The sequence below is a fragment of the Papio anubis genome, chromosome 3 (assembly GCF_008728515.1).
Source record: "Papio anubis isolate 15944 chromosome 3, Panubis1.0, whole genome shotgun sequence".
Classification (NCBI taxonomy): Eukaryota; Metazoa; Chordata; class Mammalia; order Primates; family Cercopithecidae; genus Papio; species Papio anubis.
In genome coordinates, this window is record NC_044978.1 from 93931802 (window position 1) to 93954838 (window position 23037).

At 35.5% G+C, this 23037-nt stretch overlaps 1 protein-coding gene across 1 annotated transcript in view; it reads left to right on the forward strand.

Moving 5' to 3' along the window:
• GABRB1 (gamma-aminobutyric acid type A receptor beta1 subunit) overlaps positions 1-12818 on the forward strand; it is a 417769-nt gene extending 404951 nt beyond the window's left edge. Inside the window, exon 9 of the mRNA XM_017958684.3 lies at positions 10789-12818. Coding sequence (XP_017814173.1) covers positions 10789-10830 — 42 coding nt within the window. The 3' untranslated portion in view covers positions 10831-12818. The remainder of the gene's footprint in view (positions 1-10788) is intronic.
• The last annotated feature ends 10219 nt before the right edge of the window (positions 12819-23037 follow it).

A 23037-nucleotide genomic window follows, 5' to 3' on the forward strand; every position in this document is an offset into this window, starting at 1 on the left:
ACTGAATGATATGTGTTTTCATACACGCCATCTTTATTGTGCATTATAATTAACAAAGGGTCTTGAAAATGCAAAGAGAAAAAAATGTGGTGCAGAGAATAAACTTTGGTTTAAGGGTCCAAGGATAGGCATTCCTTAAAAAGCATTATGTACAATACATAGAAATGTTGACTAAATTCCATCTTTCTAAAATCAATGACTATTTTATAAATATTAAGAAAGAATTCAATTACAATTTGCCAAGTTAAACAAAAAAAGATATATTTATAATACTTCTAGAAGGAAATAATCTCCAAGATTTCTTATATGGACAATTTTGAATAGTATCTTACCAAAGGGTGATGTGTCACCATTGTCTTTCCTAAACAAAGTAAATCATATATCCGAGGGAGGGAGAAAAAAGGAATGTACAAGCATTTGTTCATGGTGGTTCAATCAGCATTATTGGGATGAGGGGGACAGAAAAACAATCAAATATATCTGTTTCCTGAAAGCAAGCAGTGAACATAAAGATAAATTTGCTAATGGAATGTAGACTATTATGTAAACTTCCTTGTAAATTCTGTACATAGTTCATTGAACTGTTCCCTGTTGCGTGGTGGTCCTCAGCTTTGGGTGAATGTTCAAAAAATCTGAGCATTGTAAATAATGTAAGCTTATAAGGTATTTGCTTTTCTTCATGAAGTGAAATGACTAGTGATTTGGGCCCAAACCAGAATCTTTTTAGCTCTTGCTCTTTCTCTGCCATTTTGTGTGTGCAGTTGTGTAACTCTGCTGCAAGCCATAGCCAGGTGTCTGTGATCACTGCCTCATCCCCCTACCCCACTGAAAGGGACAGCAGCTGATGAGAAGGCTGCCAGCCTGTGGGGCTTGGGAATAGCGCACCAGCAGAAACGGAAACTGTAGCAAGCTGCTCCTTGAACTGCATCATAAAGAGAATTGTCTTTATCAGTCATTCATGGCTATTCATATGTTCAGATACTGAATTATTCATGCCATTGAGGGGGTCAGGAATGGAAGAGATATTCAAAATCCACAGGTAATCCAAAGCTTTATTTGCACCAATAGCTTTAGCTTCTAACTTGTTCCCTTCCAGTTTCCCAGAACTTCTATTAAGAATAGAAGTGAATGGATGGGTTTGATCAGGGTAAACAGCCAAATGTCCAAATGATGGGAAAGAATAAAGGAAGAGACAGTAAATGATTGATAACACCAACAGACTGAGTCATTCCTGAAAGATCCAGAGGTAACCATGTCATTATTTTTTAAAGGCAAAGAGAAATATTGTTATACACTGGGATTTGAAACTAGTCTTTTTGAACAGACATGGTGATTCATGCCTGTAATTCCAGCACTTTTGAAGGCCAAGGTGGGAGAATCACTTGAGGCCAGGAGTTTGAGACCAGCCTGGACAACATATCAAGGCCTGTCTCTATTAAAAAAAAAAAAAAAAAATTAGCTGGGCATGTTGGCATGCACCTGTAATCCTAGCTACTTGGAAGGCTGAGGTGGGAGGATCGTTTAAGCCCAGGAGTTCAAGTGAGTTATGATCATGCCACTGCACCCTACCCTGGGCAACAGAATGAGACTCTGTGTCTTTAAAAAAAAAAAAAGAGAGAGAGAGAGATAAAGAAAAAACATATATATATATGTATGTATGTATTTGGGATATGTGTGATATGTGCTAATTAAACTTAAAAGAGTCTGGTAATTAAATGTTCTCAAATACATTTCTCCCAAGTATTGGTATTCCTGAAAAAGTCTTCAGAATGGTGGGATATTATGCCACAAGATGTGTTTCCATGCAAACTGGCAGTCCCAGGGACAGCAATGGTGTATATAGATATTTAGAATATCTAAACCAGCTTGTTTCTGAGTAATGTTTTAGAATGGACATCATCTTTCTTGGAGGTAAGAACTTTGCAAGGTAGGACTTTTTGTGCCAACATTCTAAGTGCCAGGAGAGTTCAGTAAGCCATCACTTTGAGATATATTGGTTCTAAAATTTGCCACCTAGGGTCCACCATCAATTGAGAAAGAAAAATGCTTTGTTTGAACTGATCAGGTCAGTCAATTACTAGTTCCAGAACACACTGTGCTTTTACTGTAACCATGCTTTCTTTTTTTAAGATAACTGAAATCAACTAAATAGACAGAAAACATAACTGTTGGAGACTGCAATTTCACCAAAAGCATTTGAAAGGAAATCCTTTTTAATTAAGGAATTGCAAACCAGAGAATAATAAGCTCCTGGAAGGATAAGGGTAAAGAGTTTTGTGCTTGTTATTACTTCTCCTATAGCAAGAATTTCTTATTCAAATTGAAAGGGTCGAACAGTTGTTTGGGTGTTTTGTTTGTTTGGTTGGTTTTGTTTTGTTTTTTTCTAATTAAAAAGTCCTTGTTACATCAAGGGACTCATAACCATTCCCTATTGGCCCCTGGATACTTTGCATATCTTGAAACGACCAGCACTTATCAGGAAGCATTCAATCCAGTCAGAATTCAAGGTGGGAAAGTAGGTGTATTTCTGAACCATTTGGGAAGGAAAATCATTCTTCTGAACAACACTACCTGCATTTCTGTTTCTGCAGACAATCGGAAAAAAAACCAATAAAAATTAAAAAGTGAAAGAAAGGCCAAATAGCGTTATTCATTTGCCTTAGGTTTACAGGGTCATAGATTCATTAGCTTAATACAACCTCATTTGGATGCCAAAGGATGAGCAAGGGCAATCAGTATTGCTAAGTGGCTCTTGCTTCTTCTTCCTAGGTTTGTTTCTCAGAGAAACAGGGAAGGGAGGATATTTTCTAATATAATGTTTATAGGGACAAATTATTAAAATATGATATGTGTGCATTTTGCAAGTTTTACTTGTGTGAAATAGATTACCTCTCCTTTCTTCTTCCCTTCCCACACTGTATACCATCCTGCCTCATGTCAACCCAATGAAATTGATTCCATTATTTTTCCTCTTTCTTACTTCCAAACCTCATAAGCTATCTTACCCATGAAGAGCTGAAAGTTTTGACTTCTTTGGACTCAATTGAATTCACTAAAACAATGAATTTTAATAATTTTTTCCAAATTCTTATTCCTATTGCTTTTAAAAGTCCTTTGGAGGCAGGTTGTGTAATCATAATAGCCTCCTCTGAACTGCCTTGAGTTATTTTTCTTTTCTGCTTTTCTGTCACTTATGTAAAGAGTACATGTGTTCACATAAACCTTCTCTCTCCCAGCCTATTTCAAAATAACGTGGAAATAAAAATCTTTAGCTCAATCTTACAGAAATTTACATTATCTACCCCAGAGTTTGAAGATAAGGCCATCTCCTTACATTGTAATTGTAATACAGTGAACTTAAAGTGTATCAATCTTTTATCAAACTTGTTTATTCATTCGCTTTTTCAGTCTTAATTAGGCCCATTTTACAATTTATTATTTTTCCTCCTAGAAGGGCTTATCATTCAAATAGCACACCACTAGTTACAGATTATCCTCTAGGAACTTGATCCATTTCATCTTTTTTGTATATTACTCCCATTACAAATTTCTACTTGTATATAACACCCTACCCACTTCCCCTCAGCCTTGCAGATAACCTGCAAACTGTCTAAATTTATCACATAAAAATATGTAGAACACCTGTTTCCTCTACACAGCATTTATATAGATTTGGAAGAGAGATCTAAACATATACCAAACAATATGCAGCCTAACCTTGAAAAGTTAACAATAAATGAGCATCATGATGGAGAGAGGGAATTCACAGTGGATGGAAAACACCTTGGAATTATTAATACAATTGGGGACCTGGCTTTTGTGCTGTCTCTGCCACTGCCCAGGTGCATGACTTTGAACCTGCCACCAGATGACTTCCAAGTTCTCTTCCAAAACCAAATTTCAAAGGTAATTTTAGAGAAGTTCATTTGTATGGGAGGTTAGCAGAAAGATACAGGAGCACCATGGCCTCTGCTAACATAACCCAACTAATGTAGTAATAATTCTTGATAGCACGTCTCTGAGAGTAAGCCATCTGATATCAAGTGAATTGAATTCAATACCTATTGATACTCCTTTAAAAATATATAGCACATACAGTTACATTTGCAAGCCAAGTGGAAATAGGTTACTATTTTTGTAATTTTCTATAACTACAATATTTCCCTTTAAGAGTCTCAGATAATACAAATCCTTTTAGATCCCTGGAAGATAAAGATGCCCTTAAACCATTCTCTGTAATTCAATCAAGGAACAGCCATGAAACACCCCATCATGGGTGGAAAAGCCAATCTCTAGGTAGCATCTAAGCCCAAATGTTGTTGCAGTGCCCTCCTCAGTCTTGGACCCCACACTGTCTTGTTTCCTGAAAGTAGAGTAGCAGATATTTTTGAGCTCTCAGGCAAGAAGCAGCTTTCCATCTATAATAGTTGGGAAGAAGGTCTTTAAAACCTCCGTTATTCAACTCCTTCCACCCCGGCTCACTTAGTTAACTTCTTACCTAGTTAAATCCACTGGTGTTAGGCACAGCCATGACGAAACTGAAAGTTTATTAATTTGTGATTAGCACTCTAGTTACTCATGTTCTTCAAGCATGCATGAAGAATTCCAGTCTCTGAACATGGTCCTCAATACAATTTCTGCAAACAGATGTTCTTTTTTTTCTTTGTTGAAAGATACCTTCCAATTCTAAACTTTCATGATTTTCCTGAGTATTTCCTGACCATTCAAGCTTTTTCCACTCTACTAAGCTGTCTAGATTTTATCCATTTTACCTTGATGATCCAGATTTTGGGCAGTTCAAAAATAAGTGGAGGTAGGGGGCAAGAGAACTATTCCCACTCCCAACAGATAAATATCAAGCTCAGTAGACACTCTGCGTCCAGTTTTGTTTTCAGCTTTTTCCATCTGTTCCACCCACCTGCTTCTCCATACATAAAAGCCTTTCCTTATTCTCTTGAGAAAACGTATAGAAGGAAAGTTTGCACAGCAATGAAATAGCCTGAAATGTGCTCCAGTCCTTTTTGGTTAACATTATTGTTAGACCATATGACCCAATTTGCCTCAGACAGTCTCAGTGTGTAATTATTAATAAAACTCCCTTTCACCCTCAAAATTGTCCATGTGAATAATAAATTATATGGCCACCATAATTATGGGGTCTCAGCAACCTGAAGGGTGTGGAAAATATTAATACATTTAACATTAACACACTACAGAAAACATGTCTTGGCTCCCTATAAATCATTTAAGTCTGGCCCAGTCTTCTCCACTACTCATACTCACCTTATTTCTCCATGAGTTCCTTAATTAGCTGCAAGCAAGCTAATCCTCAGGTCTTCCTTATCCTTCCGCTCCAACATCCATCCACACGTCATCCCAAAATGTTCTCACTGCTGTGCTTGAAGTTTTACATTTTATTTCCGCTGATTAGATATTCGTTTTCCTAGCCCTATCTCAGTCGTGGTTTATGAATCAGGACAACATCATCCAAAATGCTGTCCATGAGCACCGTGACTCATTCTCTTCACTCTCCTGTTAACACTACCTCAATTCTTGTGGTCACTTTATTCAATAATAATAGACAGTTTATTTGCACATTTCTAGTTTTGCAAAGAGATATTTTGCCTCCCTTTGTGAGGTCCTTAAGAGCAAACACCACATTTTCTAATTATTTTGTATTGTCGAAAGCATCTATTGTTCTGTCCATGGCAGGGTCTATAAATGCTGATTAGATGACTTACAATGAGAAATGCAGCAAAAGAGAAACACTTTTTCATAACAGGCAATATTTCAGAATTATAGATAATACCTTGTGAGACAGATGACATCCTCTCTTAAGTTATTTTAGTCCCATAGAGTCTATATCTACAACCTCTCAAAGAATAAAAAATGCAGTCGAACGTACAGTTGAACCCAGGTTTGTGTCTTGCAAAGTAGTCATTGAGATTTTTTTCTACTGGGATTTTTCTAAACAGACTAAATCCTGATAATACCACCAATATAGATTCTACCAGTTCTAGAAGAATTGAATATTCCCTCCTAATCACTGCTGCTTTTCCTTTATGGAAAAAGGAAAGTTTTCTTTTATGGTTTTTCCCCCACTGTTTATCATTGTTTGCCTTATTAATGCCCTTTTAAATCTAGGTTCTACAGGGTATTTATTCTTGAAGCTGGGGCAACACTATATTATTGATGGAACATTCCCATGTGAATCCTAATACTCCCAGAAGGTACTGCACAACAAATCCTATTTCTGCCAAGATATAAATAGAAGATTTAGAACTATATAAGAGGAATGGACAGTTCTTGACATTCACCACTGCTTCTCAAGAGTGCATACAATATAATAGATGTACAAGGAAATGCATTTTCTGCCTCTGTCCCCTTTTTAAATTATTAACTTTCCAGTTGTCCTGTTAAATAATTTACTAATTTGCATACAAGAAATGTATAATTTGCAAGCCTTACCTCAGAGTGGCAATCAACCATTCCAGTTTACTAGATAACACATTTTTCTACCTGATACTCCCCAAATAAACTGAATTGCAGTGTATCTGCTTTTTCTTTTTGTAAGCTAATTAACTCATTGTTGATCTGTTTCTTACATCTTTTTAAAATACTCACTGGATAAAGCTTGACATTTTACAACAATGCCCCTGAGACAATTTTAGGGAAGTCCTTTGATTATTCTAACTTAACTTCAGTGTCATGGAAAACAGAATTATATATCCAAGTGTTCTTTCATATTCAGAACATCCAGTACTCTTCCAAGAAGGGAATGTTCATTATATACACAAATATTTATTGACTTGTGTTGCTCAACTCCTTATCTCAAGGAAAGTCAATAACTCTCTTTCTTGATAAAAAACTACCACGTGAGCCAAGCACAGTGGTTCACACCTGTAATCCCAGCATTTTGGGGGTCTGAGGTGGGCTGATTGCTCAAGACCAGCTAGGACAACATGGTGAAAACCCATCTCTACTTAAAATACAAAAATTAGCCAGGCATGGTGGCACGTGCCTGTTGTCCCAGCTACTTGGAAGGCTGAGGTGGGTGGATCACTTGAGCCCGGGGGGTCAAGGCTGCAGTGAGCTGAGATCGTACCACTGCACTCCAGCCTGGGTGACAGAGTGAGACCCTGCCTAAATAAAGGAAAAAACAAAACAAACAAACAAACAAAAACTACCATGTGGCATTATACAAAGCCAAGATTTCACAACAGCTTTGAAAATTCCAAATGACTTAAATGTTTACAAGGACCAAAAACTTTTTGACATTTTAAAATAAGCTTTTTCCTGTTTAACCACCATGCAGCATGCGGTGCCATCATGATGGGAGCCTGATGGCTAATGTGAAAGGTCATGTCATTTAAAAAGTTAACAGACATGAAAATTGGGAAGTTTAATATTGTTTAATACAAATAAAATTGCTTTTGAAAGAAAGGCATCTGGGTTGAGGGTGGCTTGCTTGAAAACCTATCTATCATCTCTGAATCATTATTTTGCTCCTCTTGACTTTACTCAAGGGGCCTAATCCTACAGTGATTCAAGAGGTTTGAGAAAGCAGGACTCATGAGACTAAAACTTAGGAAACTACTATCCTGCCAGCAATGGGACACCTCTTTGGCTACCACCTCACCTAAAACTTGATTGACTCAGAAAATTAGCTGAACTTTCCACACCAGTCTCCTGCTTTTTAATTCATAGCATCCTGTACTAAATAGCTGGGGCTTTCAAAAGCAGGTGCTATGTATATACAGAAAGAAATACATACCTTCTGTTGCCTCTCAAAATCCGTTATGCTAAACTCACCAAATATGTTACACGTTAAGTGTTTTATACCTTGTGTTTTTAGATCTCCAGTTACCAATTTGCTGTCTATCCTCCTACCAAACATGATTTAACCAATTCTTATCCTGATTGATATTACAATTCTTGTAAATAAAAGAATCCTTTTCTCCCTCTTTATTTTTACCAAGTAGACTTCTTTCATTGCAAATAAACATAAATTACAATATTTTAAGGCTTTTTGACATAAGCATCCGCTTTCTTACCGAAGCAGGTAATACTTTTGTATACCTACCAGACCACTAAAGAAGCTAAATGTCAAGAATGAGTATTTCAGTAAAACCTGCAGAAATTGTAATGAAATGGGACAGGTTTAAAAAAATGCCAAGAAAGTTAAAGGTAGACTCCTTACTTTTATATTTCAAGTTTTCTACTTTGTATCAATATATGCTGCATTTTCTGATTGAAATTGCTGTTCTGTCCAATGAAACTTGTGATTTTCTGTAGTTGCTTTTTACATTTGAAAGCAAACTTTCATACTGTGTGTGCTTAACCGTACCCTTTCTGTTAGGGATTTGACTAAAATACTCTGTTTCATTAATTCCTTTTTATGTGCTTAATGTATGTGACATTTATGGCTTTGTTATCTCAAAAGCTATCTGTGGACAAAATCCATGAAGCCTGTTGACTGTGATTTACACACGTGAAAGAAAAATATCAATTTCCTCCTAAGCAGTGAATCAGTGAATAAGAAACTGTTCAGTGGCCTCTGATTCCTGACCCTTTTACCCTTCATGGCCTTTTTTCTATTCTTAATCATTCCTTGAGTAATTGTGTGTTCTTGTAAAATGCAAAATCAATTTACATGCAATCAGGTATGGACACAAGAATTGCTTGTGCTCTCGATTTCAGGACTCAGAGATACCATAACAGTCACAGCACTGGCGTTCACTCAGTATTTTTGTTAGTAATGTGGCTTTGCTATAAAATAAGTTGGTGTTTCCTTTGCTTTGGTACTACAAGAGTTTAAATGTTGCAGCAAATGAAAGAATGAAAACACATTTGAAAGCTGGTGTCAAAAATCATCAGCTGTACTTACAAAAGTTGTTGTGCAGCTTCTGAAATGTAGTTTATTGCTGTAAATATGTACAATTTATGTTAGCTCGTTTATTCTGAAAACACAAATAAAACTTTTTTTTAAATTACAAATGCCTACATATAAAAAGCTTACTTTGTACTATGTTTTAAAACATGCAAGATGTCAGGAATATCTTTTTGTAATCCTTAAAAATGTTTAGAATTTTGAATCTTATCATTTGAGAACTTTTATTATAAAATTTAATACAAAGCTACATCCCTTTATTTGGAAGAAATTCTTTTCAGGATTACTCAGCAATCAAAAAAAAAAAAAAGATACCAGCGCTTTTCCAGGAACTTTTGTCTGTACCACTTTGATTTTTAAAAATATTATTTAAGATAACAACATGCCTTACAAACATTTAAACATATGGGGTGTTTATATTAAAAAAGAAGAAATGAACAGTCTCCTTGTATTCAAAAATAATGCCTAAAACTGACTTATTGGTATCCATTTGTGAGGTGTGTTATGTCAAACTTCTTTTAAAATCTCCATTGTAAATATGAATGTTAGAGTTGGCCTATTTGTCAGACTTCCCTAATTTGAAGACTTCCAACTTCCAAATTCATTCTCTCCCTTGAGAAAGAATGTGTTGACAATAAAACAATGAACAGACCAAAAGTGTGAATTTTATTCATCCATTAACTGGTGATTAGTAGAACAGCTTTTCAATAAAAGTCTAAACTCCAACCCAGGGATGACTTTAACATCCATTTAACAAAATAACTGGGAATTGCCACTTTAAAAGCTGAGTTTTGGCCTGCAGAGCAAGAGAGAGCTGAGGCATCCTACACTGGCTACTATTTCCACAGACTATATTGCACAATGGGAGAAATAAATGCCCATCAGTTTTATTTAAATCAGAAAAGGAACACATGTATATGTAACATGTACAGAATTTTCTATGTCAATAAGAAGCCTGAGTAAGATAGGTGTTTAGCATCCAGCATCTTCCTAAACGAAAGTGTTGTTTAATTCAGCAATCATTGAATAGTAATCATGCAAGGGCAATGGGAAAAGGATAGAGTAAAGATATCAAACAGATCTTCTCAGTCTCAGAGAAAATTACAGTTTAGATGGGGAGGCCAACTTAATAAACCATATTAGGGCAAATTAGCATATCTACACATTCACAATAATTACAAAGTGAATATGAAAGTATTCGGATAAAAGTATTTTTGTCATACACTGACATTCAAGAGAGTTCTCCTTCAGGCACCTGGGAACATATGTTTGCGTAGTCACTGTATCTGTGTCACTAGTATCCCAGTTATCTAAGTCCACTGCATAAATTCTTTTTCTTTTTTTAATTCTGAAACATTTCAAACATAACCATCGCCCAGATTCCACAACTATCAAAAGTCTGCAACTATTAAGTCACACTTGCTTCATTTAATCAGTTGTGGGGTTTTCTTCTAATGTATTTAAAGGTGAATCTTATCCCTTATGTGATTTCACTTATACATATATCTATAAATTACGGGCATTAAGAAAATCTAACCATAATACCATTATCATACCAAACAAAAATAATAGCTCCTTGACATTATTTAATGAATTTTATTCACATTTCCCCAATTGTCTCCAAAATACGTTTCTACAGTTGTTTTTTCAAGTGAGGATCCAAATGAGGTCTCTTAAGTCTCTTTGACTCTAGAATATTTCCTCTCTCCCTTTCTTCTATGCCAGAAGCTCTGCCAGTTCTGCAGAACGGCCCACGTGCTTACACATGGTGCTATTCAGCTTGGCCATTTTTTTCTCTGAAGATAACATTAGAATTTGCTTCATAGACATTTTGTGAGAATTAAATCAATCCAAAATGTATGAGATTTTTGTTTTTCCCATTTTGTCTCTTCCCACAGAGATATGGAAGTTCATCAAGACAAAAAGAGTTTGCCAAGTAAGTGACCGAGCCAGATGCCCAACTCCAAAGCTCACACTCTGCCTTACACTTAGACATTCTAATTGTTCAGAATATAAACAAAATTAATCGAAAACTCTTGCTGAGCTTCAACATGTTCAGTTTCAATATACATTATGAAAAGTGTACATTAATGAAAAACACGTAGCACTGAAAGAAAATGTACACTGAATGTGTACTATGTGTTTTTCATTAATACAATCATTGTACAGTACAATGTACATTGTACACATAATACTGAAAGAAAAACTGAGTTTACCAGGGTGAATTATAGTATGATTCTTACAAAACAGAAAGAAATGAAATCCAAAGATAGCATTTAAAATATATTGTAAAGGGGTGGGGCATGTGGAAAAAATAAATAATATACTGTAAAAACTTTTCCAATATAGAAATATTTAGTGTTTGAAATGAAAGCATTTTTAAAGACTTAAATTATAAAGATGTTCAAAGGAGGAACTGGTTTGCAACAAAATGTGGCTAGAGGAAACTCAAGTGACTACAGAATTTTCCCACCCTCTCTTTAAATTACTATTTCACTGTAAAAATATAAATAAGTAAATAAGATCTAAAAACATAAAAGACTTGCAAGTATGGCAAGCCCATATATTTTTTTTTAACTGTCAAGCAGTTTCATTTAAGAGGAAACAGTATATTTAATATATTGCAATTCAGTAGATGATTCCATATTTAATAAATAAAAATGTAATTATGTAACTTGAATGGGTTGTATTCTGATAATATTAAACCTTTAACAAAAATATTAACATATTTTAGCTTTCTTATGTAGAAGTCTATTTTCTACTACGGGGAAAAATGGAAGAAACTGAGATCATGGTCTACATTCAGAGAGTGTTTTTACTGCTCAATTAAATTTCTTGGTTTCACATTTAAGACTTTATAAGAAGTAAATTATGTGGTTTTCAATTTAAGAATAGATGAATGCAGAAACATTATGTTGGAAAAAACAAAGAGACCCTAAAAAAAAAAAAAAAAAAATCCACATACAACTAATGTGCCGCGCTGGAGAACTTAATAGAAAGTAAATCAACTTTTAAATCAGTTAACTTTGGCGTCTGGTAGCACATAAATGAAAGACAATACTTCACCTAAACTCGGTGAAGTTTTCTTCAAAACTTCTTTTTTCTTAAAAGAAAAATAAGATATTGATCATATATCCTAAACAGAAAATATCAGTAGCAGGAGATGTCAATCTTGGTTGGACATAGAGTCTATGAATATCATCATATCACATTCTCAACATAGGTATTATCTACAGAAGTAACTCGCTTTTCAAAGAAAATAGCATTCTTAACAGAAACTTTAGCTTTATTAGAAGATAATTATGTCCCAATATTAAACAAATATAACCTTAACTATTTCAATTATCACAGGAATACGTGACATTATTATCAATGAATTACGTTTGGTTTTGCCAGGCAAGTCATCACAAGATAGAACCACTTTTGCTAGACAAGCTGTAGATCAGTCTGTGCGGTACAGCCTACCAGTTACATACTCTGTATCTGCAAGGAGAGAAAATCCTCTCAAAGGAGTTTATTTGAATCTGCTCTCCTTTAAAAGGGTCTTAACTATTTTTAGGATGCTTTTTCTTAAATAACCCTAGGCAGAAAATAAAATGCTACACGATATAGCTCAGCTTTTGACCCTAATTCTAAGATTCAATCTTATCAAGCTATAGTTACAGGGATAAAATAAACATTGTATTCTATTTTCTCATGTTCTCTAATGACTTCAGAATTAACATAATTACACTACTTTATAATTAACTGCCCACAACATCTCTCAGGCATTCAGTTCACATTAGAGTAAGAACAAAAATAGATATTTTTTTTCTGAACCTAAAATTTTAATGACATGGGCTTACACTTCCAATCAAGATGGATTAACAGGTACAGAATTTTCCCTTTTACAACAGCTGCCAAAAATAAAATAAAATACCTAGGAGTATATTTAACCAATGAGGTGAAAGATTTCTACAAGGAGAACTACAAAAACGGTGCTGAAAGAAATCATAGACAACATAAACGAAACATATCCCATGCTCATGGATTAGAAGAATCAATATTGTGCAAATGACCATGGTGCCCAAAGCAATCTACAGATTCAATGCAATTCCCATCAAAATACCAACATCATTTTTCATAGAATTAGAAAAAACAATCATAAAGTTCATATGGAACCCAGAAAGAGTATGAATAGCCAAAGCAATCCTAAGCAAAAAGAACAAATTATACTACAAGGCTATAGCTACCAAAACAGCATGGTACTGGTATAAAAGTAGGCACATACTCCAATGGAACAGAATAGAGAACCTAGAAGTAAAGCCAAATATGTGTAGTCAACTGATCTTCAACAAAGCACACAAAAACATAAATTGGGGAAGAGACACCCTATTTAATAAATGGTGCTGGGAAAACTGGCAAGCCACATGTAGAAGAATGAAACGAATCATGATCGCTCACCTTATACAAAAAAGACCTAAAATTATAAAAATTCTAGAAGACAACATTAGAAAAACTCTTCTAGACACCAGCCTAGGCAAAGAATTCATGACTAAGACTCCAAAAGCAAATGCAACAAAAACAAAACTAAATAAATGGGACCCAATTAAACTAAAAGACTTCTGCACAGTAAAAGAAATAATCAACAAAGTAAACAGACAATCCACAGAATGGGAGAAAATATTTGCAAACTATGCATCCAACAAAGGACTGCTATCCAGAATCTACAAAGAAATCAAACTAATCGCCAAGAAAGAAAACAAATAATCTGATTGAAAAGTGGGCCACGACACAAATAGACATTTGTCAAAAGAAGATATACAAATGACCTCCACATAAATGCTCAATATCGCCAATCATCAGGGAAATGCAAATTAAAACCACAATGAAATACCACCTTACCCCTACCAAGAATGGCCATTATTAAAAAGTCAAAAAACAATAGATGTTGGTGTGGATGTGGGGGAAATAAATGTGTATACATTGCTGGTGAAAATGGAAATCAGTACAACCTCTATGGAAAGCAGTATGGGGATTCCTTAAAAAGCTAAAAGTACATCTGCCACTTGATCCAGCAATCCCACTACTGGGTATCTATCCAAAGGAAAAGAGGTCATTATGTGAAAAAGACACTTTAACATGTATGTTTATAGCAGCACAATTCAGAATTGCAAAGATGTGGAAACAACCTAAGTGTTCATCAACTAATGAGTGGATAAAGAAAATGTGCATATACATCAATGGAACATGACTAAGCCATTAAAATGAACAAAATTATGGCATTTGCAACAGCTTTGATGGACCTTGGGTCAATTATTCTAAGTGAAATAACAGGAGTGAAAAAACAAAAGCCATATGTTCTCACTGATAAGTAGGAGCTAAGCTATGAGTATGCAAAGGAATACAGAGTGATATAATGGATTTTAGAGACACAGAAATGGGAGGGTGGTAAGGGGCTAGGGATATAAAACTACTGAGTTACAATGTACACTATTTGGGTGATGGGTGCACTAAAATCTCAGAATTCAACACTATGTAATTCATCAGTGTAACGAAAAAACACTTGTACTCCAAAAGTTATTGAAATAAAAATTACTTTGGAGGTACAGGATTTACACTATGACTTGAAACAATCAAAAACAAAAATAGTCACCCACCCCCCTCCCAACTCCCTGACACACACAAACCACTGGCATTCAAGACACCAAGTATCAGGGAACACAGGATAATGATACCTGAGTGACAGGAAACAAAGCAGGTACAGCCTACGACTGCTCCAGCTTACTTTACAGAGTTTTCAGACCACAGTTCAGAGAGAGGAACCCATGGGGAGCCTGGAGGGCTCCCTGAATTGAGGAAGTAGAACTGAGAGTCCAGGAAGACCAAGGCAGCTAGAATTCACAAGAGAGAAAACCAAAGAGGAGGAAATTGCCGAGAAAAACCACCCTAGAAACCTAGAGCACACTGCCCTTTGAGTATTCAGCAGATTATCAATCAGTACGTACATGTGAAGAAACAACCCAAGGCTGGAAAAAGAGCTACTTGAAGAAATCAGAGGGAATAGGGTCTGGTTCTCATACATTGCCAGCAATAGTGCCTGTTCCCAACAACTACATTGGAAAAATCTCTTAATTCACAAGACAGTAGGTAAAGTACTCAAGACAGTCTTGCCTCAGTGATAGGGAATAATTAGCCCATTACTGAGCACTGCACTGGATCTGCCTCACAAATCAGAAAAGCAAGAGCTTAATAGATCACTCTTTCCAAGTAACTTAATTGCATTCAATTCATAACAAAGCTCAAGGATATTTACAGAAATATAAAAATAGCCAACAGCCAATAAGGTTAAATTCATCACATCTGGCACCCAATCAGAAATTACCAGGCATGCAAAGAAAAAGGAAAACAAGATCCACAATGAGAAGACTAGTCAATCAAAACTAACACTGGTGTTAAAATTAAGACTGGAAAGTTATAACTACATGCCATATGTTTAAAAAACTAGGTTGAGATGTAAAATGTGTTTACAAAAACAAAAACCAATATGAATTGCTAGAGATCAAAACTTCAATGTTTGAGATAAAAACACTGGTTTTGACATATTAGACAATGTAAAAGAGATGATAACTGTTCTTAAAGATATAAGAATGAAATGCAGAGGAAAATAATTTAAAAGAATGAAACGTATCATTGAGAAACTGGAGAACTTCAAGCAGCCCAATATATGTGTAATTGTCCTGAAGTGCAGGGAAGGACAAAAAACAGTCAAGAAATTATGACTGAAATTTTTCCAAATTTGATGGTAACTACAAACCTACGGATTCAAGAAACAAAACAAACTGCAAACACAAGAAACAACCAACCAACCAACTATCCCAAAGTACATCACAATCAAACCGCACATAACCCATGGCGAAAAAAAGTTAAAAAGCATACAGAGAAAAAGACATGGTATTTACAGAGAAACAAAGATAAGCATAATAGCAGTTTTCTCATCTGATATAAATTATAAACCCTGAAGCAAAAATATTCTAAAATTCATGTGGAAATGCAAATGACCTAAAAAAGCCAAAACAACTTTGAAAAAGAACAACAAAGTTAGAGGGCTAACACTGCCAGATTACAAGATTTATCAATTTATCAAAAAGCTACAGTAACCAAGATGGTACGGTGTCGATATCAACATAGACAAATAGATGAATAGAACAGAACAGAGTTCAGATATTGATCTACATGTATACGAACAATTGTTTTGTTTTGTTTTGGATTTTTGGCAGAGTCTTTGTCATTCAGGCTGGAGTGCGGTGGCACGATTTCGGCTCACTGAAACCTCCACCTCCCAGGTTTAGGCAATTCTCCTGCCTCAATCTCCCAGTAGCTGAGATTACAGGCATGCAACACCATGCCCAGATAATTTCTGTATTTTTAGTAGAGATGGGATTTCACCACCTTAGCCAGGCTGGTCTCGAACTCCTGACGTCAAATGATCAGGCCACCTCGGCCTCCTGAAGTGCTGGTATTACAGGCGTGAGCCACCATGCCCAGCCTGAACAATTAATTTTTGACAAAGGCACAGAGGCAGTTCAGTAGAGAAAGGATAGCCTTTTCAGCAAATGGTGCTGAAATAATTGAATATTCACATGCTAAAAGTGAACTTTGAGCCACACCGTGTGCCATATTCAAAAATTAACACAAAATAGAACATAGACCTAAATGTAAAACTGAAACTATCACATTTCTAAAAGACAATTTAGGAGATCACCTTTGTTAGTCTAGGTTACACGATGATTTCTTAGATATGATGCCAAAAGCATGATCCAAAAAAGAACTGGTCAACTGAACTTCTTCAAAATTTAAAACTTCAGCCTTTGAAGACAGTTGGGAGAATGAAACAACAAGCCACAGACTGGAAGAAGGCGTTTGCAAAACACATGTCTAATAAAGAACTTCTATCTAAAATATACAAAGAACTTTGAAAAATCAACATTAAGACAACCTAATTAAAAATAAGCGAACACATCTGAATAGACACCTCACCAAAGAATATGTACAGATAGAAAACATGCATAAGAAAAGATGCTCAACATCCTTGGTCACTAGGGAACTGCAAATTAAAACAACAGTGAGATACTACTACATCTCTATTAGAATAGCTACAACTCAAAATACTGATCATACCTAATGCTGCTGAGAATTCAAAACAACAACTCTCATTCATTGTGGAACTGTAAAGTGGAGTAACATCGGCAAGACAGCAGAATAGAAAGCCCCTGACTACCTGAGATCTGAAGTCAACAACATACAGACCAATTTCTTTTGTGAGTAATCCAGAGACCAGTTAAGATGCATCTGTACCTTAAGAGAACACAAAACGAGCTGCATCTCCAATAGGAACATTTGTGGCATTCATTCACCATAGTCCACCTCCACAGCTCAGCATGGAACCAGCAGAAAACTCCCAGCTCCTGGTTTCTCCCAGGGAAAGGAGAAGTTGGAGCATGACTTCAGCATTCTGGGTTTACAGGAGGCTGCCCAAGTGACCGTTTTCTGTCTGGGATTATGGACAGGACTTGGAATACTCTAGATGCCTAGAGGTCGCTGAGGACAGAAGAGAGCTTGGCTGCTTGCTGTCATTCCAGAGGACCTGCAGTACAGTGGAGGCTGATACAACTTGGTAGCCTTTCCCCGGGAACTGGGTATGGAGGAGAGAATTGTGGAGCATGTATCCAATGTTCTGATGTTTTAGGGCTTCCTAAGGGACTGATTTCTCTCTTGCCTGACTCGGGGTACTGACAGGACCTAGAAAACTCTAGAAACCTTGGGCATCTGAGAACGAAAGAGTGGGGCTGTTTGTGACAGTTCAGAAAACCTGTAGTACCACAGACTGACGCCAGAAGGAAAGAGAGATTATGGACATCTGAGAAACCCACAAATCACTAATTGGGAATCTGCACGAAACAACACAGACACAGAAATTTATGAAGGATATTATACAATGATAAAATGGTCAATCACCAGGAAGATCTAACAATGATAAATACATAGTACCCAACATTAAAGCATCCAAATATATGAATCAAACATTGAGGGAAATGAAAGGAGAAACAAACAGCAACACAATAATGGTAGGTTTCAGTATCCCCACTTTCAATAATAGGGCATCCAGACATATCAATAGTGGAAGAGAGGACTTGAACAACACTATAGATCACATAGACCTAACAGACATATACAGAACATTCCACCCAACAGCAACAGAATACACATTCTTCCCAAAAGCACATGGAACATTATCCAGAATTGCCCAGATGTTAGGTTACAAAACAAGTCTTAATGAATTTAAGATGACTGAAATCAGACCTACTATCTCTTCAGACCACAGTGGAATAAAACTAGAAATCAATGGCCTAAGAAAACTAGAAAATTGACATATATGTGAAAATTAAACAAGATACTCTTCAACCACTAGAAAAATAAGAATAAATTATACCCAAAGTTAGCAGCAGAAGGAAATAATAAAGATTGAAGCATAAATAAACGAAATATAGAATATAAAACAAAATAAAAATCAATGAAACTAAGAGTTAGTTATTTGAAAATAGTAAATTGACGAATCTTTAGCTAGACTAAGAACAAAAGAAAATTCACATTAAAAAATCAGCAATGAAACAGAGGATACTACTTCTGATGCCACAGAAATAAGAAGGATTACAAGAGACTAATATGAATCATTATAGGCTAACAACTTAGATAACCTAAGAGAAACAGATAAATTCCTAGAAACACACAACCTACAATGACTGAATCCTGAGAAAATACAATATGTTAAGACTTACAACTAGCAAGGAGATTGAATCAGTAATCAAAAACCTCCCAACACAGAAAAGTCAAGGACCAGAGGGCTCCACTGAAGAATTCTATCAAATATTTAAAGAAGAATTAAAATCAATCTTTCTCAAACTCTTCCAAAAAACTGAAGAGGAAACACTTTCAAATTCATTTTACGAGGTCACCATGATCCTGACACTAAACCCAGACAAAGACATGACAAAAAAAGACCACACGCCAATATCCCTAACAAACATAGGTACAAATATCCTCAACAAAACAATAGCAAGCCAAATTCAACAACACATTAAAAAAAATCATATACCATGATCAAGTGAAATTTATCCCTGGGATGCAAAGATGGTTCAACATATGAAAATCAATCAATCAATCACATTAACAGAAAGGATAAAAATCACATAATGAATTCAATAGATGCAGAAAAAGCATTTGACGAAAATTAACACCTTTTCATGATAAAAACACTTTCAACCATTAGAAATAGAGAAAATTATCTAAACATAATAAAGGCCACATATGAAAGCCTACAGCTAACATCATACTTAAGTGAAAAACTGAAAGCTTTTTCTCTAAGATCAAGAAGACAAAGATGTCTACTCTTGCCACTTCTATGCCATATAGTACCGAAAGACCTAGCTAGAGCAATTAGGCAATAAAAAGAAGTCAAAGGCATCCACATCAGAAAGAAAGAACTAAAATTATCTTTGTTCATTAATGATGCAATCTTATATGCAGAAAACCTTATTTTAAAAATGCTGTTAGAACCAATAAAAGAATTCAGTAAAGATGCAGAATACAGATTCAGCATACATAAATCATGAACAAGGCAAAAAAGAAATTAAGAAAATCCCATTTACAATAGCACCAAAAAGAATGAAATATTTAGAAATAAACTTAACCAAGGAGGCAGAAAACTTGTACACTGAAAACTACAAAACATTGCTAAAAGAAATTAAACAAGACACAAATAAAAGACAGCACTGGTCATGCATTAAAGATTCAATATTTTTGAAATATCCACAGGACTCAAAGCAATCTACAGATTCAATGCAATCCCTATCAAAATCTCAATGACATTTTTTGCAGAAATAGGAAAAAGCAATCCCAAAACCCCAAAATTCAAAGGAACCACAAAGACCCCTAGTAGACATACACACACACACACACACACACACACACAATCCTGAGAACAAACAAAGCTGGAGGCCTCATCCTTCCTGACAGGGGCCTACAAATGTATGAAAAAAGCTACAAAAATCAAAAACAGCAAAGTGTAACATAAAAACAGGCATGAAGACTAATGAAATACAATAGAGCACCCAGAAGTACATACACACAAATATAGTCAACTGATCTTCAACAAGGGTGCCAAGAATACACACTGGGGAAAGGATAGCCTCAACAGGCAGTGTTGTGAAAACTGAATGTCCACATATAAAATAATGAACCTAACCCTTATCTGACATCACACACAGAAACCTACTCAAAATGGATTAACTCCTTTCTCATTGTTGGAACTGAAATTTGTAGATAGGGAAGGATAGGAGGCTAGAATAATCCATGTAACGGATTAGAGTTGGAGACATCAGTATGAGCTTGTTTAGCTTAATATAGGTATGTATGATCATATAATTATAGATATGTGTATATACGCAGGTTAGTATACACGCACATATTTCTTAGTTCTGTCAGCACCAAAAGGGCCTAAAAGAAATAACACCTCAGTAGCAATGAGCATACCTAGCTTGGTTTCTAACACCATTCTTCAATAAAAGGAACCAGAGTTCCTTGGAGAAGTAACTGATTCTAGGATTGGGCAGGAAATACCCAAGATGAGCCTGGAGCATCTTGCACTGCCAGAGAGTAAGAAAATACTTTCCAAGATGAAAAAGAAAAAGAAAACGCAACCCCCTGCCCTGAAAAAAAATAAAAAGTCCAACCTCATTGATGGGGATATGTCAAATGGACACAGGAGCCAAGTGAAAGAGCTCCTAATGGCCAAGCCTAGAGCAATTTGAGTAACAAAGCAGTACTGAATTATAACCCAAAGTATAAAATGAGTCCATACTGATAAGTAGAAAGCTCAATAGTGGAAAAGAAACAAATATGTACCAAATTCCACACCATTTATATAGATATTCCAGCCTCAGAAAGGAGAGCACACCTGCCCACTCCTTAAGTATGGGCTGAACTATAGTGATTTCCTTAAGTACAGTAAGAAAAGGGAAAAATGAAGAGTCAGTTCATAGTGAAGACACCTGTACCTCAGCCAGGTAACAAGATTAATATCAAGCCATAACTCATGTTAATAATATGTACCCCTGATTTGATGTAAATGGCATTTTATCTCTGTGATCTTCCTTCTCAACACCCATAATCCAATTCTAATCATGAAGAAAAACATCAAATTCCAATAGAGAGAGACATCCCACAAAGTATTTTGCCCACACTCTTCAACACTGTCAAGGTCATCAAAAACATGCCAACTAAATGTAATATGGTATCTAGGATGGAATCCTGGGGCAGGAAAAGGACACTAGGGAAAAACTTAGAAAGTCTGAATAGACTCTAGAATTTACTTAACAATAATGTGTCAATATTAGTTCACTAATTATAACAAATGCACTGTACTAATGTAAAATGTTAATAATATAGAAACTCTGTACTATCTTTTAAAGTTTGATTTATCTAAAACTGATCTAAAAACATATAGGGTCCATTTACATGGGGGCGGGGGGAAGATAAGCCACAGATTAGAAGAAAGCATTTGCAAAGTATCTCTCTAATAAAGGATTTGTATTCACATAAGTCAAAAGAGCTCTCAAAATTCAATACTCGGAAGACAAAAAATCCAATTGAAAAATGGGCAACAGATCTGAGCAGACATTTCACTGAAGATGTATACATGGCAAATATGCACATGAAAAGATGCTCAACATCACTGGTCATTAGGGAAATTTGTTAAATATTGCTAAAAACCACAGTGAGACACATACATATTAAAATAACCGAAATTAAAAAGACTGGCAATGCCAAGTCTTGGCAAGATGGAGGCAGAACCCTCATAGACTGCAATGGAAATGCAAAATGTTAAAATCACTTAGAAAAAGCTTGACAGTCATTATTCTAAGTGAAGTAACTCGGGAATGGAAAACCTAAGCTATGAGGATACAAAGGCATAAGAGTAATATAATGAACCTTGTGGACTCAGGGAGGAAGGTTGGGAGGGGTGTGAAGGATAAAATATTACATTAAGGGTACAGTATACTGCTTGGGTGACAGGAGCAATAAAATCTCAGAAATCAGCACTAAATAACTTCTCTATGTAACCAAAAACCACCTGTACCCTCAAAAATTATTCAAATAAAAAAAAATTTTAAGTTCAGGAGTATCTTGAAAAAATAAACCTACCATATCATCCAGTCATTTCATTCTAAAGTACTTGCTAAAAAAAAAATAAAAGCATATGTTCGTTCAAAGATGTATGCAAGAAATTTCACAGCATTCTATGTATTCTAATGAATAAAACTTGAACCACCCAAAATATCCATTAACAGGTGAATAAATTGTGGCAGAACTCTACAACATAATACTTCTGAACAATAAAAAGAAATGAGCTACTGATACATGCAACATGAATGAAACTCAAGATAATGCTGAAAGAAGCCAGATTTTTTTTAAAAAAATAGTACATACTATATGATACCTTTATACTAAACTTTCAAAAATGCAACAATCTGTAGTGACAGGAAGCAGATCAGTGGTTACCTGTGGGAAATGGAAGGGGCAGGGACTACAGAGGATGAAGAGGAAACCTTCAGGAGTGTTCAAATGTTCATTATCCTAATTTGTGGTGATGCGTTCATGGATGTAAATATGTGTATGTCAAAATATCACATTGCACACTTTAATATGTATACTATTTAGTACACTGATCCAATTTCGATAAAGCTGCTGAATATGCTAATAGAGTGTTACCAAGTGGTGAGAGAGTGACTAACTACACAGCAAGATGTTTTCCTTCTAAAGGAGATACTGCATGGAAAGTTGAAATTTAGAAGAGACTTCACGATGGGTGCTATTCAAAGTGCTGTTCTACAAACCATCACTGGCCCGTAATAACAAATAACTTGCACAAGAAGGTAAATTACCTACCACACTAAGCACAGTTTCCTTCAGCTGATAATTTTTTTAAAACCAAAATTTCTTGATGACGAAAGCAGTATACTGACACACATTTTTGAGTAGCACTGTTTAGACCACACTCAGAAAACTCTCTAAGCCTATCCTCACCTGTATGATGAGAATAGTAATAA